This window comes from Ambystoma mexicanum, chromosome 8 (genome assembly GCF_040938575.1).
Source record: "Ambystoma mexicanum isolate Mex_15411 chromosome 8, UKY_AmexF1_1, whole genome shotgun sequence".
Taxonomy (NCBI): domain Eukaryota; kingdom Metazoa; phylum Chordata; class Amphibia; order Caudata; family Ambystomatidae; genus Ambystoma; species Ambystoma mexicanum.
In genome coordinates, this window is record NC_090929.1 from 475,854,496 (window position 1) to 475,872,785 (window position 18,290).

An 18,290-nucleotide genomic window follows, 5' to 3' on the forward strand; every position below is an offset into this window, starting at 1 on the left:
TGATGTTGAGGGGAATGACAGTTTTTTTTTTCTTCTAGTAGTTTGCGGGATGGATATTTGGAAAGATACTTCTTTGAAACAGTGCCGGGATTTATCATCCCCCACAATTTGACACACCAAAGTACTCTCAATCTCAACCGTCCTTCCTTTTGCACACTCTCTCACAGAAACACACTTACACTTAGGCAATTTGCGCATATAATATTTGGTAAACAAGATTGTGCAAAATCAATTGAGTCCAAAACATTCAGCTGCAAAGTCCTTTGTGATGTTACCTGTAAAAAAAACTGTATGTTATCACATTGATGCAATTAGTATATTCTCACTAACCAAAAACTTGCACAATGTGCCGGGACAGCCAATCCCCCAAAACAAAAGCTACACTTTGTGCCGGGACAACCAATCCCCAAACTGTGGTGCGACCACCAGAACCCAGGAAGACCACCAAAAAATTGCACTCTTTGTGCCGGGACAACAAATCCCCCAAAACAAAATTGCACTCTTTGTGCCGGGACAGCCAATCCCCCAAAACAAAAGCTACACTTTGTGCCGGGACAACCAATCCCCAAACTGTGGTGCGACCACCTGAACCCAGGAAGACCACCAAAAAAGTGCGCTCTTTGTGCCGGGACAACCAATCCCCCAAAACAAAATTGCACTCTTTGCGCCGGGACAACCAATCCCCCAAAACAAAACTGCACATTGTGCCGGGACAACCGGTCCCACCAAAATATCTCACTCATGAAAATGCACTTAGTGCGAGGACTTTTGTCCGCCAAAGTCAAATAGTCACCCCACTGTTGCACTTTTCTCCAATACATTTTTTTTTCCATGCTGCAAAGAAAGGTTAATAATACGAAACACAATTGTAATAGTGCAATTAGTGAATGGCTTGTCACCCCCTTTATTTCTCCCATGAGCCACACTAGCAATACTTTTTCCTTCTCAATGGCTCCTTAAACTGCCCAAATATATCATCAAACCACGCCAAATTATGACGCTCCTTTTCCTTTGTGTTAACAGGATATTTTGGAGCAGAGCCCACAGAGTATTCAGAAACTCGTGAGGGCGGCTCTTTGAAGCTTCCGAAAATGTCATCAATCCACCCGTAAATGAAAGGCACGCCGTCCAGCTGCCTCCGTGCTGGCTCTTGATGCTTTACAAACTCACTATCGTGATCTGGCAGCATTAATTTAAAACATGAACAGTCATTATCTCTTACTGTTTCATAGTTTATCTTCATGGAGCGCCTAGGTAAAAGCTTGTTGGTGTCTTCACTTACACGACGTTCATCCGGAAACAAAATAGGACCTTTCTTCAAATCATTCGATATGTTACAATCACACCCTCCACTTTGAGAGTCTTGCAGTACACCTAATCTCCAATGACTGGTAGCAGTGGTGTGAGGCCAATGAACCTTAGAAACAAATGGACGTGTTTTCCTATTTTTTTCTATGCGAGGCATTCTCTTCATATCTGGCCAACCGTCGCTCTTGTGAGCCGATGGAGTTAATCTTCCAGCCAGCAACATCATCATTGGACCCTCTGCAGTCAGCCTAAGCAGAGACTCCGCATGACACAAACCAGGCCTCCTAACATCGAAAGGAGAAGCTTGCTCTCTCACTCTTGTATTTTTGAATACAGCCCAGAAACTGCTTTCTTCTCCCATTCCGCTCATGTTTAACGGGACACAGCAGCTTAACGGCACAGAACACAAGTGAAAACTCTCCATTTCTCCCATGACTCTCACAGCTGGAGCGCTCAGAGCTGTTCCCAATCTGCCAGCACTGCACACTAAGTCGTCACACTGCCATATTTCAACGACTTTCTCCACCCCCTCCATAGCGGACTCCTTATCTAGGGGAAGGGGTGGGTAATGGACCCGGTGGATGCCTCCCCATATTTCGGGCCTTTCATGCGGAATTCCCTTTACCTCATACATTTCTTTCTCTTCGTCTCTGCTGATGAGATTACAAGTGCCTTCCTTTTTTTTCTCCGTATACTTCATGTGATCCATTTGTGTAAGCGCTCCTTCTTCTGAGTGGACATCTGCTGCTTTCCTCAATCCCATCCTCGTCGCCAATGTTAGATTGTCCATTGAGGTTATGTCAGAATGAAGAACACGCGCTCTGTACTTTATAAGTATACTTATTTAGAAGTTAACAGGTAAGTATGAAGGCAGGGAAAAGGCATCCACCGGTCCAGTATACACCAGAGCAGGCTCCCAACTGCTTCTCAAAGGAACGTTCCCTGAACACATACATAAACATTCCAAAGGAACATTCTACAATGGATCTGAGCTTACCTGCATACCTTAGTATAAACATAACATGCCCCTGTTGTATGTGGGCAGATTGCCCCCTGGCCCTCATGAGCCCACCCCAGCCACAGAGCACACTTGAAACGTGCTTGCTGTCCGGGCTCCACGGTTGCTCTGATGCGGCCGTGGAAAACACCACGTTTATTACAGGCACACGCGGCGGAGTTACGTCACTCTTCTGCATGTGTGTGCCCTTAAAGGGGCAGTCACCACAGCAAGAACAGACGCAAGTGGAGGGTATTTCTGAAGCTCAGCTAAGAGCCCTGGAGTTATTGTTCCTGTTTCTTATTGTAACCCTGGAATGTCTCACGGGACAGTCATGCGGGCTGTACTATCTGTTATAACCCTTAGATTGCTCGGATTACTGCGTTTTAAGCCTAACAGCAAAACAGAGCATAGCCTCAGCCAATGTTCTACGACTGCCCAGCTGGATGTACATTATCAACAGCCCCTACCTGCCGATGCTAATGTAAATACCAAAAGCACAGTGGGCTTTACACCAAGGAAGTAGCGAATGCTAACCCACCTCTCTTATAGGCATATACATTAAATATTTGCGTTCACCCTTTATGACCTTTAAACAATTTATTTTCTTTCACATAAAGAGTGATGCAGATTATAACAGAGTTCTGAAGTTTCCCCATTCCGTGTTTGAGAAAGCAATCCAGTCCTGTTTTTTCTTGTGGTTTGTTTTTTCCATTTTAAATTAAGAAGTACTCCTCGTGAGTGGTCTGGTTGTAATAGCCTCAGGCTATACTGGGTGTTATGGGCGTGTCGACCCTGATAAATGCTCTCTCTGTACTCTAGCCTGAAACTCGGTCTTCAGGGCCTATAATGCTAGGTTACGGCCCACGAAACGGGTCTATAAAGTTTTCTTAGCATCCTTTTCGGAGCATTGATTGTAGTCCAGCCAGTCAGGGAACGGGCATAACCAGCACTATGTAATGGATGTGCCTGAAATGTCTGCTTCACAATAGCTGGGCGCAGCCAACATTCCTTGCTACACCACCCCAATGCCGATTACCTTCGTTTCGTTTCGACAACACACACAGCTGCTCTCTCCGGGAATTGCTCGCCTCTGCTCAGCTATGCCATACCCCTTACCTGGCTGGACATCGGTGCACACCACTCTCTTCTCCCGTGGTGCACCAGCAATCTCTTTTTTTTTCCTCATACAGATATCACCCTTATTTTGGTACTGGTCAACAACCCTATGGAGGAGTTCAGAGTTATCAACTAGGCTGAAACAAGTGCAGAACTGGATACAGGAAAGTGGCCTCACGCTTAATGCCTTTAAAACGTTTGCAGGCCCGGTTGTCTGTTGAATACTCCTGTGGTTTGCCTACCACCCTCTAATTTCTTGGTTCTTCAAGTGACTTACTCCACCAAAATTAAAAAATCTTGGAGTGCTTTAGGAAGTCGATCTGAGATGTAAGGCTCAAATAGGCTCAGTAGTGAATGCTTCTCACTTCACTCTGTGCCAACTGAAACAGTTCCCTTTGTCCGGAAGATCCTACATCTGATGATGGTGGGTTCCCCCATCAATTCCTGGCTGGATTATGCCAATTTCCCTATGGTGTTCTGATTTGGGCTCTAAAGCGCATCTTCAATCTATCAGAACGCTGCCGTCCATCCAGTATATGGGTTGAGCAAATCAGATTCAGTGGCTTCCTTCTGGAGAGGGGCTTCGCTAGCTTCCGCTGATAAACAATTGGGTTTAAAGTTTGTTGCCTGGTCTAAAAGTGCCTTCATGGATGGGCCCAGATTACCTAGCAAGTCCTTGAAACACTTGTGTATAGGCGCGTTATAAATGCCATATCATATCACATCATTATCCCCTCATGTTCCAAATAGTACCTTACAATCTGTTTTTCTGCATCCATTCATTTCGATAAATGACCAGTGGGGGGGGGGCGAAGCTTCGCTGTATAGGGTATTTTCAATTGGAATGCCCTACTGGTCCGGCTTCATCAGGTCACCCGTCGTATTAGCTTCCGGAAGGAACTGAAGACTTTTCATTTAATCCCACCAATTCCCCTTTACTTGCTTTCACACTTGTGATCTGATGGATGTTCTCTTCTAGTTGACGGGAATCTATTTGCTGGTGTGCCTGTCCTTTTGTGAGGGGTGGTAATTTAATCTTATTTTTTCCCTGTTTTTGTAAATGAGTACTAAATTGATTTTTCAGCGAGTAAAAAAGATCATTCTCATTGTCGACTGGGGTATTTTTAGGCAAGTAAAAAACATTTTACTTTTATAAAGATACATATTTTTGTTGTGACACATAGTTTGCCACACAATTCTTACACATTATGATATGTGTTATCTGGGAAGCCCTTGTCAGATTGCATAGTACAATAGTAGAGCTATGTGTGGCATGTGCTGCTGACGCCTCTAATATTAGGGAGTCAGCAAGTACTCAGCTTATTTGGAGGGCTGTTAGCAAGTGTGTGCTCTGTTTTGGAGTGTGAAATACAACCTAGTCTCACTGTCTATGGCTGAGCAACCACTTGAGCGAAAAATGTAATATATATATATATATACCCTCCCCCACTGTGGGTGTCTGGGTGTGAGCGGGTTCCCTGCAAACCTGATGACTACAGCTACCATAAGTCCTTGCAGCAGAATCAACATTGATTGATTACATCTGCACTGCCTTTTGGCTGCAAGTGAGACTACCTCCCTGATGTGATGAGCACAGAAACCGGTCAGAGGAGAACATCAGTAGCTGTGGAGGTGAACTGTGCAGGGAATCAGAGTGCGCCTCTTCCATCCAGTGCGGTTTTATGTATATATATATGTATATTACAGGAAAAAACTTTAGTTGCAAGGACGTTAAGGTGAGTACCTAATGCAACAAAGCCCTTAAAATTCAGCTAAAAAATCATCTATGACATACACACAAGTCAATGTATTAGAAAATTGGATACTATGTACAGATATTTTTTACTTTGTATAGTATGCATTTTATTTCAATTTTAACACGTTAATCACTTACAAAAGACACAGAAAGAAATATACATGTGAGCATGTTTTCAAGCAAATGTTGAATTTTAAAACTTCATTTCTTTTCTATACATATTTACATTTAGAGTAATAATCCCTTTTTTCAATATCCATGAATGAACATTCTTCAAATATATCCTAATACTTGGTTGTTCCCTTTTTTAAAGCACTTCTCATGTCATTTAGAAAATGATACGTGTATACATTTTTCTTACAATAAAACAATTGAATATCAGTGTATTATTTATAATTCAGATATCATCTAACGTACTACAAATGAAAGCTTCACAAGTAGTGATATGATGCATATGTAGCTGGTTACTATTTTAAACAATGTACTCATTGTTATGAACTATTCTAAAATGCTATCACATTTGTAGAAACATAGAGCAAATACGTAGAGTGATCTTTTGTCTGATGCATTAGTTAAATAAACATTGATGTCATTTATGATGCTATTAGCGATGTCATTGGTGATGTCATCAGTGATATCCTAGATGGTGTCATCTGTGATGTCATCATTTTGGTCATAGGCTGAGCAACAGGGTGGGTGAAGTTAAGGTGGCTTTAGCTGAAGTTCAGGGGTTTTGTTGCGTTAAGTTCTCACGTTAACGTCCCTGCAACTCAAGTTTTTTCTAAGAATTTCAAGGGTTTTGTTATTCCATACATTTTTAAAACACTTCCAGACCACTAGCTATGGCCTTCGGCCATGCCCACTGTCCATTTTAAAAACACTACCAGACCACTAACCATGGTCTTCGGCACAGCCACTTTATATTTGAAAACACTTGCACCCATCGCACAAAGACGTTCATCATTTACAAACTGATTTTGACCTGCTTTGACAGTAGTATTGTTATGGCATAAAAAATTGCAGCAGTTTGAGAACACACAATGTTTTTAGGCAATGCACAGTGAGATTAAAGTATTTTCCATGGACCACACACTTTGGTTAATCAGCGTACTACAAGCCCCTTGTTTTATGGCTGTTCCTTTGATGACTGCTGTGATACATCGCACAACCCCAACTAACTGCATTTAAGCAGCACAGAAAAAGGAAAACAGGACCGGCTGCAAAAATAACATATGCCCAGGTACTTTGGTCCCATAGCAAAAATCAAAAGCTGGCATCCATGAATGTACGCACAGTAAGCAAACATACATCTTAAAGTGAAATATACAAATGTAGTCCATTTGACCTTCTCCTTAGAAGAAAGTGCGCAAGTCAAAATAGCATTTGACAAAAGTATTGAACACCAGAAAAATAATCCCAATACGAAACAAGTGCTTGTAGGTAAGCGTCTGCACTGGGAATATGACAATGTGAGTAAAATCCTGGTAGCCAAATACTTGAGCAAGGTTGCCAACCTAAAAAAAAAACAACGGGTTGCGTCCGCCCCCTGAATACATGTTACGCTCTTCACCCACATGTGTCCTTTACTTGTGCCCTGAAAAGTAGCCACAATTAGGCGAGAATAACTGCACCAGTGTTCAGGATTTTAAACTCTTACCACATCTTGGGAAAATACTCAGGACTTATTTGTCGTCTCATCATTTTCCCCTCTTCGCCCCCATGTCTGACTTTTAACAATACTCTTCTTTGTAAAGATAACTTGAAATGTACACATTCCATAGTGTCACTCAAATATATAAATCTTTATTGAACTATGTTAGTCAAAAAGCATACAATTATGGCATTATTCCCCCCATCTTGGCTGTGAGACTGAAAATACCAGAATGCAATTTGGCAAAAGGCAAAACAATTGCCACTGAGTGCAATACTTTCAAGGACTGAGAGTGGCATGGTTTACAAAAAAAGAATGCAGATGCCATGTGTTTTGTTGGTGTGTTATGAGATATTTGAAACAAACACAACACAGGACACCGGACTGTGTTCCATCCATACAGTAACCGGGACCAACACTGCTTAGCTTCAAAGTGAAGAAGGGGCCAGCCCCCTCAGGCCATGTTGCTCTTAGTGGTCATGTAAGTGGGGCTCACTTATTATGCAACATAGCCTGAGGTGGCTTGCCTTTTTCTCACTTTGAAGCTAAGCAGGGTCGGTCCTTGTTACTGCATGGATGGGAGACCCGGGTCACCAGTGATTTTTCATCCCAATGTCACTGCCATGCGAAAAATATCAATTTCTTTACCGGCTGCCTGAATAAAATATGCCCAGGTACTTTTGCCCCATAGCTAAATCCAAAGCTGACATCCATGAATATACGCTCAGTAAGTGAACATATATCTTAAAGTGAAATATACAAATGCTGTTCAATTGACCTTCACCTTGGAAAGGGCGCAAGACAAAATAGAATTGGACTTTTAAAAAAAGGAATGAACATCACAAAAATAACCTGAGAGGGGAAGGTGCTCACCTTCTAAACCGAGACAACGGTCGTGAAATTGTCCCTGGAAAACAACATCCCAATATGAAACAAGTGCTTGTGGTCTTGTGGGTAAGTGTCTGCACCAGGAACATGACAACCTGAGTAAAATCCTGGTAGCCAAAAACTTGAGCAAGCTTTCCAACCTCAGTTGCGGCTGCCCTCTGAAAAAAAGTGACGCTGCCACCCAAATGTGTCCTTTACTTGTGCCCTGAAAATAAGCCAGAATCAGGGGCAAATAACTGCACCGTTGTCCAGGTTTGCAAACTCTCTTGCCACATCATGGGCAAACACACATGACTCATTTGCCCTCTCCTCATTTCCCCTCCTCACCCACATATCTGGCTTTCAGCAATACTCTGCTTTATAAAGATAACTTAAAAAGTACACATACAATATATTCACTAAAATATATAAATCATTATCGAACTATGTAAGGCAAAAAGTGTACAATTGTGGCATTATTATCACCCTCCACTTGATTGGGAATTTACAAATACCACAATGCAATTCACCAAAAGGCAAAATAATGGTTTCTAAGTGCAATACTTTCAAGTACTAACAGTAGCACATTTAAAAAAAAAAAAGAATGTGGATGCCCTCTGTTTTCTTAGTGCATCAGGAGATATTTAAAACTAAGAAAATACTTTGCATTCAGAACTGTGGACTGTCTCCCATACATGCAGTAGCTGGGACCGACCCTGCTTAGCTTCAAAGCGTGGAATGTGCACATTAGTTAGGCAACATGGCCCAAGGGTTCCCCCCGCTACATTACTTTGTAGCTAAGCATGGTCAGCCACGGTTTCTGCCTGGATGGGAGTTCTGGATGCCCATTGTGTCACTAGCCATGGCCAATTTTCAAGCCCCAAAATCACTGTACCTGTCAAAATATTGTTTAAAACATCTTTTTTTCTATAGCCGCGGGTACAGAACTACAGATAACCACGGCTATGTGTAATCATTTCATATAGATGAACTACAGTTAGCTGTGGTTATCTGTAGTTTATTATAGCTGCGAATATAGGAAAAACGTCTGGAAAAAAACCTTTATTGCCCCCATGCCCCAGCTTCCCCCACTCCTCAGATGGCCTCCTCACCTCTATCTTCTCCCTTTCCCCCCACAACAAACACTGTTTCTGTGACGCAGTTTGCTTTGAGATGTTGGATATTTGAGGTTATAGCCGAGGTTACAGAAAAGCTCTGTGTTGCAAACTCAATCCCTAGAACCCCTCTAACTCCCAAATTTCACTTGGTAACCTCTTGCCACTCCCCACCCCCATGCCTTTAAACTAATGACATTTACAATTATTTTTTACCTGCAAATGGGATTTTTCCCTGCTTTTTATATTCAGATATCCTCAGCTATAGCCACGACTATCTCTCGCATTGAGAAAATATTTCTAAAAGGACTGCACGGAAAAACCCCAAACCACAAAAGCACCTCTTTTAAATGTTTTGTGACAAGTTGTTTAGGGCCTGGTCCAAATCCGTCCAGCGGTACACATCATTACGAAACTTTGCAGTCTGCAGGGGCCTACACATCCTTAACCAACTTCAATATTTCTTCCTAATTCATCATACAAATCAAAAGTTATTAACAGTAGAATGAGAAAAGGAGACTCATCTGCTCTTTTTTCATTAAGTGACTGAACGCCAATCATGTTATATTGTGAGATATTTAACGTGTCTAAATACATTGACAGCATTCATGTGTTTTATGCATATCGGTGCACGATGGTGCCAGAAAAAGATCTGTGGCGGAGTGCAGAGCTATTGTAATTTGCCCAGGCAGAGAATATTACCATTGTGCTGACAACAGCCACAAAACATCCGGAAATAATTCACTTTCAAATAACCAGACATATTTCAGCTTCATACATAAGTGAAAACATATGTGCAACCAATGTTTTTTTTTATTAAGTAGGCATCACATGAGAGTCTGTTAGGATAGATTTCCAGCTGTTCAGCATCACTGGCAAAGCGTCTCGCTGGGTGTCCTGGTTGGCATTGGTAGGGGGTAGTGACAGGCCTCAATAATCATCGCTCGTCCTCGCTGACATATTCTGCAACCTCAGTTCTGAAGACACTAGCCTCCATTTCATCCAGGATACAGCTCTGCAAGGCACGAGACACGTCTGTAATTCAAAAAGCAGCCTCCACACTGTCCAACATGCAGTCCCACTGAGAGCCATGATCCGCCACTGTGCTTTGCACCATACCGTTCTGTAAGTCATGAATCTCCCTGCCCCTTCTATTCAGGATACAGCTCTTTATTGCATGAATCAGCTGCCGTGCTATCTAGGGTAAAGCTATGATAGGCTTGCATCATCAGTATCCACTTTATCCAGGATACACCTCCTCTGAGACAAATAAAGCATGCTCCACACTATGGCCCTCATCACGTGTTTGGCTTGAGCCATTAAATGCGGCGGTAACGGTATTACCGCCACTTTTAAGGGCTGGCCAAATCACGAGTTGGGTGGAAAATGGCTTTTTTACCTCTAGATTTTTGCTGGAGGTAAAAATTACAATTTTCGGGTCATTTTTGGGCACTATTTCCGCCGGCGGTAATAGCGCTTCCCAATCCCATTGGATCTTATGGACCAAATGGGGAATTGGGATTTACCACCCAAAACCCGCCCTCCCTGCAGAACTCATGATCCGGCACAAATTGCACCGGACCGAGTAGCGGTAGCACAATTAGTGTTGGGTGGTATCCTGGTGGTATTAGCGCCGGGATACAGCCCACCTCATGATGAGGTCCATGTGTGATAACCCCTCTGAAAGTCTTGACCAACCTCCACGGTGACCAAGATATAGCGCCTCTTGACTATTCAGGATACAGCTCTGTATTACATGAATCATCCTCCATGCTATCCATGGTACAGCTCCTCCAAGAAGCATGAATTAGCCTTGACACTGTGTTGTTAGAGTTTTACAAAGCATGAAGCATTATCAACGATATCCAGAATACATCCCCTCTAAAAGCAACAATGAGGCTCCCAATTAAGGATAATAGTTCTCTAAGTCAAGAACCGACTCCTACGCTAACTGGGATACAGCTCTTCTGAGAAACACACAACTGGCTCCACACTACCTGTGAGTCATCTCTCCTGCTATTCAACAAACACTTCCTATGACAGGCACAAACCAGTATGTGTGCTATCCAGGATGGATTTTTAGGGGACACTGGCAGCCTCCACAGTATGTAGGATTCATCTCTGTAAAGTATGAACCAGCCACCGCACAATCTAAGGAACAACATGCACCATGCTGTCAGAATACAGTTCCTCTGAGAGGCATGAAACCATCTCCACACTGTTCAGGATGCAACTCATTAAGCACTTCACTATGCAGTGGGGGGATTTTTCCGCAGGAATAACGCCGGAGGTAATTACCATTAGGGTAGCCGGTATTACTTAAAATCCGCTAAATCTGAGGTTATCAGTGACCCAGTGGTAAAAGCAGTGGAATTGCTGGAATCACTTTTTTCTCTCTCCGTTTTTACTTTTATTTTGATGGTGGAAATAGATAATGTACCGTACTGGTTGATACAACTATTGTACATGTTTTGTAATGCACAAAAGGCTAATTTCTGACCTTTGTATGCATTACATGTAAAGGTGGTGAGTGAGTGGGCACTACAGATGATGAGCACATTGTCACCCCTTACTAAGTCTCATTAAAGTGCTGTCCTGCATTAAAGAAAAATCTATTAAAACGTTTGGGGACAAGTCACAGTTTTCACATCCACCTCTCGGCCACTTCTGTATTCTGATAATTCATGGATGTAAATTTAAGGGATCGCAGTTTACAGATCGTCCAGACCAGCACAGCAGCACTGACCACTGTACAAGCAGGAATAACACACACAGAGACACACGAGCGGATGTTGGGAGACTTGGATCACAAAAGGACATTCATCCACAGGTTTCCCAACCAGGTGCGTGCATAAGATTTCTCGTGCTCAAGACCACTCACCAGTGGGATTTCCCTTATGGGCACCCAATACTGGTGAGTCGTCACCCATAACGCCACATGCGTTACTTCAATCATTGAACCGACATGCTAGAAGCATTGAGGCACGAACACCACCACAGGAAAGTCGGTTGGAGACCAGACAGCAATTCCTCGTCCTGGTGAAGGCCATCTTATTTGCAGCCAAAAGAATAGCACTAGGTCGAAACACAGTAATGTCCACTTTTATACTGCACAGTGCCCGTTACGTAGGCCGGGCACTCATTATTTTGTTGCAAAAAACCTGTATAATCTCCCCTGTCCTAACCACTCGGGCTTTACTAATAAGTTACCTGATACTCGCTATATGTACAATGTGTCACTATCACTATGAATTACAGTGTATGTTAAATGTTGGGAATGTGGTTGGGTTCACTTATCTGTGGGTATTATTTAATTGTATGAACTATGACATTTATTGTCATTGTGAAAATCTTTATTAAATTGTTTTTGGGTCCTTCTGGCTTACGGGTTCGCCCTGATCATTTGTTATTTAAAGTTTGTAAAATTAAGGGTAAGCAAAGATATTTTGATTTGAAATAGGGGGTAAATGTGCCTTTAGACTGTAGTACATCCTTGGATATTAATGTATGACACATTTATGTTTACAGATATGCAATATGTGTTTGTTTTATCACTTCATATGTGAAAGGCCCCACCATTTGGCAGGGGGCAGCCTTACTGCATCAAAGTGCTCAGAACCCCAATACTAGTTACCCCCTTCCTGATAGGGGAACATGTAGTGCTTAAGCTAAAACCCTGCCCATGAAGTCCAGAACCCGCAGAACGTCCATCTATTGCCAGTTGCACTTTGGGCCCACACTTCAGCTGGTAATTGTGCCCTAGGACCCTGTTAGGTCCAAGCTGTCAGCGGGAGCATGGAAACACGTGAAAGACATTCCAAAATCATGCCTGGTCCTCATATTGTTTGGCCCTGGCCCATTTGCCATTATCAAGCAAGAGCCAATCACAGCCCTTACTCCTCAACGAGTGCTGACCCTCGGGGTGGGGGGAGACCACCTGTGGGAGGAGGGACGAGAGTATATTAGCCATCATTCCTAGTTGCTCGTAGTGGGTCGTTGCACTAGAATATGGATGGAGAATGGAGACATTTCAACCAGTATACAAAGACTGTGTGAAGTGGAGGCTGTGGGTAGGTAGGAGAGGGAGAAAGAGCCAGAAAGAGGTGATCAAAATCTGGAGTAGGTGATAGTAGAGGTAGGAGGTAAAGACCTGAGGATGGTAGTAGGAGGAGGAGGTGGTAGTCAAAGGGGGTGTTGAAAATCTGGAGGCGATGGTAAAGATCGGGAGGTGGAGTTAGGATGAACTGTTGATGCCAGTCAGATAGCACAGCGAGTAGAGCGCTCGCTTAGACATCCGTATCGAGCCTGCTGATGCAGATTTGAATCCCAACAGGGCCAAACTCAGCCTTTCACCCTTCTGAGGTCTATAAATGAGCACCACACAGCGTGGGTAATATAAAGCAGCGCTCAGATGCCTGAGGGTTCATAGCGCTATATAAATGCTAAATTATTATTATTATGATCTGTCGGAGGTGTTCATAGGAGTTGGTGAAGAAGGTGGTAAAGATCTGGAGCTGATAAAGATTTAGACATGGTGGTGAAGATTGAGGGGTGGAGGTAGGACAAGATGAAGGAGGGGGTGAAGATGGTAAAGATCTGGAGGAGGGGGTTGTGGAAGATGGTGGTGGAGGTGGCAACTGCAGACGGTGGAGAAGAATTGGAGGGGTAGACAAATTGGAGGAGGTGGTGTGAAAGTTCTTATAAGCAGGAAGGAATGAGATGCCAAGTCGGTCCAATGCATGCTGAGAAGGCAGGAGGTGGTAGTGGATCTAGTAGGAGAACAGTGCAGGAGGGCCAGTCATACATCTCTGAAGGTAGAGAGGGGGCCTGGGGTGTGACAACTGGGAGTGGAATCTCATGACTCCAATTGCAAACTTTTGACAAGCTTGAGTTATATCTCCAGCTGGTTAAGGAGGTACAGAGTATCCCCATTTGGGACTACTGGAAACCAACATGGATCGAACTTTGCATGAACACTTGATGTTAGCTTGTCCTGGGTACCAGAGCCAGGAAAGCCTATAACTATTTAGTCAAGAATGAGCAGCAACTTCCTTGTGGACGTGAGAAGTGGGCACTAAGGGTGAGAGACTGTTATTTTTCCTGAGACCTTTTGTTGACCATTTTGGCTTTGTGTGGATCTTTTGTGTTCTGTAATGAAGACTGTTAACGTCATTCATCGAGTTAGGTCGCTTGTGGGCCCCACCTGGTTTTGAGAGAGTGTTTAGAGTGGGGTAGGATACAGTTCCCAATGAATCTCAGGCTAGCCAGGATACAATTCCTACTGGATCTCAAGCTAGCCAACGCACAATTTCCAATTAATCTCAAGCTTGCCAGGACACAATTCCCAATGTATCTCACGCTAACCAAGATACAATTCCCAATGAATCTCAAGTTAGCCAGGTTACAATTTCCAATGAATTTCAAGCTAACCAGGACACAATTCCCAATGAATCTCAAGCTAAGCAGGATATGATCTACCCAAAGTATCCTAAGGTAACAGGATAGAGTTCCCAATGCACCTCAAGCTAACCAGGATAGGCACGCCCTATGGCTCCTAAGGTCTCTAGGATGCAGCTCCCAGTGCATATCAAGATAGCCAAGATAGGAGCTACCCAAAGTATCCTAAGGTATCCAGGATAAACTTCCCAAAGCACCTCATGCAATTCAGGATATGATTTCACCAGTGTATTCTAAGGTTACCATGATAGTCCTTACAATACATCTAAAGCTACCGTGGGTAGGAGCTCCACAAAGTCTCCTACAGCATTCAGGATACCGTTTCCAATGCATCTCAAGCTCTCCAGTCTAGGAGCTCCCTAAAGTCTCCTAAGGGAACCAGGATACAGCTTTAAATTTACCACAAGCTAGCCAGTATTAGATTGCCTTCGAGTATCTTAAGGTAGCCACAATACAGACAGGTTTCAGCTGCCACGAAGTTGCTCTTTTGTTTTCTGATACCTTTTGCAACATACAGTGCTGCTGTCTAACTAAAGGTCAAACCATGTTGCTAAATAAATGTTTCCTTCTTTCTTTAGGAAATTGCAGTTTTGGGAGGTGACATTCAAGAGCAGGTCTTTTCTGTACAAGCAGGTATGATGCCTGGATGTGATTGGTTATCAAAGAATGAACGACTGATGCAACGCTTTACACAACCTTCGCTGAGGATCCAATGACTGTGTTTTTGCTGTTAGACCATTGGTCTCTTGGCACCTGTTTTTTTAACAGCCCACATTAAAAGTAACAAGCCCACGTTGTAATGGTACTTCAAATGAACCCTGGGCCTGCCACTGTCGTTTGACCCCTGCTTTGCATACCCTAATCAACAATCACACAATACATCGTAAGCAGCATACAACTAAATTGTATATCCGTTGCTATGCTCTGGATAAGTGTGGCTCACCCTAGACACGTCCTGCAGACACCTCCATCAATACTTGGCACACCCCAGTCATGCTCTGCACACTGCTCTGCCCACGCCAGCTATTCTGTGCAAACCCCTGCAATGGCACCGCATACCCTCAGAGATGCTGTGCACTCGCTGTGCCACACTCTGCACACAACCAGTTACTATGTGCCCCCTTGCCCCCTCATCTCCCCATCCAGTCTTTCTACTGGGAGAGTGTCTGAACAATGCAGGATGATGAAGACAATCACAAACCCCAGATTTCTCGGAGAGTGGCGAAAGAGTTGCAAAGATAGGAAAAGCTCCTGGGTAAGAGTGCAAGTAGGTGGCATGGAGATCATAGAACTGGTCCTTGTGCCTTGCTGACACTGCCTACATTTGCTAGCCATCTGGGAATTACAAAATACTTTACGTTATGTGTGTTTTCTTCTGCATTGAAACACAAAGACAGGCGAGCAGTACACAGTCCCAGAAGCTCTAAGATAAGTCTAGCATAGTTTCTGCCTAAACTAAAAAATGTGAAGGTCAAGTGGCCTCCCTGGCTAACTGCTGAAACACAACAAGGAGAGCAACATGTAATTAAGGAACCTTCAGCACCAGGGCTACTGCTCATTTTAAGTACAGCACTGCTATGAACCCATAGTTACCAACATGTACTAAACATAGTCTGCACTTCTTAATCATCATCCACAGAGTGGAAGCCTTGGCCCTCCCCAAACTAAACTACTTTAATAGTCTCTACCGTAATGGTCTCTACTGGGGCCTACGCAAAAGTAGTCATTTAACCGTGGTTGGTAATGAACAAGGCTACAAGAATTAGCCTATGGCTAAAAGCCCAGGACCACATCATACCAGCATTAAAGACCAACCATTGGCTACCCGTTCAAAAGTGGACAATAGTTTGTCAATTTCACTAAGTTCATTGGCATCCCGCATTTCCTCCCCTGCAGTTACTTTCTATAGAGAAGACAACTGCGTAGTAGAAGTGAAAAACGGTAACGCTGTCAATCAAGAGAACGTATCTTAAGGGGCCAGATACACCCTCATTTATTAAAAGGGACCGTCTTTGTCTTCTGATGTGTAATTCTTAAATAAGGTTAGTGAGATCTGAATTCAAATTCATAATTATTTTTACATGTGTTTGTTCAGCTACTTTGAAAGAACTTTTAAGTTGAGCATTTTGATGTTTTGGCACATGCTGGATCGTTATTATAAATGTCTCCCTGATGGGAGGTGCTCTTGAGATGCACTTGCTCTCCTTTGTTATCAAGACTATTTTCGTCACATGAAGACTCTATCAAACAGAGAGCAGGGATTTTTTATCAGGGATGCAGAGCGAGTGGGTCGGGTGTGGGTTGCATGTCATTCTCAGGTTGACTGCTTCTTCAATGAGCAGGGATTTTCTATCAGGGATGTGGAGCAAGTGGGTGGGGTGTGGGTTGCTTGGCATTCTGAGGTTGACTGGCTTCTTCAGTGAGCAGGTATTTTCTATCAGGGATGCAGAGCGAGTGTGTGGCATGTGGGTTGCTTGGCATTCTGAGGTTCACCAGCTTCTTCAGGGAGCAGGGATTTTCTATCAGAGTTTCACAGCAAGAGATTCGGGGGTTTCTTGGCATTCTCATGTTGACTGGCTTTTTCAGTGAACAGGGATTTTCTATCAAGGATGCAGAGCGAGTGGGTCGAGTGTGGGTTACTTGTCATTCTCAGGTTGAGCGGCTTCTTCAATGAGCAGGGATTTTCTATAGGGGTTTTGGAGCAAGCAAGTGGCGTGTGAGTTGCTTAGCATTCTGAGGTTGACTGGCTTCTTCAGTGAGCAGGAATTTTCTATCAGAGATTCACAGCAAGAGGGTAGAGTCAGGGGTTTCTTGTCATTCTCAGGTTGACTGGCTTCTTCACTGAGCAGGGATTTTCTGTCGGGGCTGCAGAGCGAGTGGGTCGGGTGTGGCTTATTTGTCATTCTCAGGTTTTCTGGCTTCTTCAGTAAGAAGGGATTTTCTGTCAGGGATGCAGGGCGAGAAGGTCGGGTGTGGGTAGCTTGGCATTCTCAGGTTCACCGGCTTCTTCAGTGAACAGGGATTTTCTATCAGAGATGCGCAGCAAGAGGGTACAGTGAAGGGCTTCTTGGCATTCTCAGGTTGAATGGCATCTTCAGTGAGCAGGGATTTTCTGTCAGGGTTGCAGAGCGAGTGGGTCGGGTGTGTGTTTCTTATCATTCTCAGGTTGTCCGGCTTCTTCAGTAGGAAGGGATTTTCTGTCAGGGATGTAGGGTGAGAGGGTTGGGTGTGGGTTGCTTGGCATTCTCAGGTTGACCGGCTTCTTTAGTGAGCAGGGATTTTCTATCAGAGATTCACAGAAAGAGGGTAGATTCGGGGGTTCTTGGCATTCTCAGGTTGACTGGCTTTTTCAGTGAACAGAGATTTTCTATCAAGGATGCAGAGCGAGTGGGTCGGGTGTGGGTTACTTGTCTATTCTCAGGTTGACCGGCTTCTTCAATGAGCAGGGATTTTCTATCGGGGATGCAGAGCAAGTGAGTGGTGCGTGGGTTGCTTGGCATTCTGAGGTTGACCAGCTTCTTCAGTGAGCAGGGATTTTCTACCAGGGATGCAGAGCAAGTGAGTGCTGTGTGGGTTGCTTGGCATTCTGAGGTTGACCAGCTTCTTCAGTGAGCAGGGATTTACTACCAGGGATGCAGAGCGAGAGGGTCAGGTGTAGGTTGCTTAGCTTTCTCAGATTAACTGGCTTCTTCAGTGAGCAGGGATTTTCTATCAGAGATTCACTGCAAGAGCGTAGAGTCTGGGGTTTCTTGACATTCTCGCGTTGACTGGCTTCTTCAGTGAGCAGGGATTTTCTATCAAGGATGCAGAGCGAGTGGGTCGAGTGTGGGTTACTTGTCCTTCTCAGGTTTACCGGCTTCTTCAATGAGCAGGGATTTTCTACCAGGGATGCAGAGCGAGAGGGTCGGGTGAGGGTTGCTTGGGATTCTCATGTTGACCAGCTTCTTCAGTGAGCAGGGATTTTCTACCAGGGATGCAAAGCGAGAGGGTCGGTGTGGGTTGCTTGGCATTCTCAGGTGG

At 43.9% G+C, this 18,290-nt stretch overlaps 1 protein-coding gene across 1 annotated transcript in view; it reads left to right on the forward strand.

Moving 5' to 3' along the window:
• The window catches only part of PUSL1 (pseudouridine synthase like 1), an 867,171-nt gene that overhangs the window by 570,462 nt on the left and 278,419 nt on the right, over nucleotides 1–18,290 (forward strand). Inside the window, exon 6 of the mRNA XM_069610102.1 lies at nucleotides 14,849–14,903. Coding sequence (XP_069466203.1) covers nucleotides 14,849–14,903 — 55 coding nt within the window. The remainder of the gene's footprint in view (nucleotides 1–14,848; nucleotides 14,904–18,290) is intronic.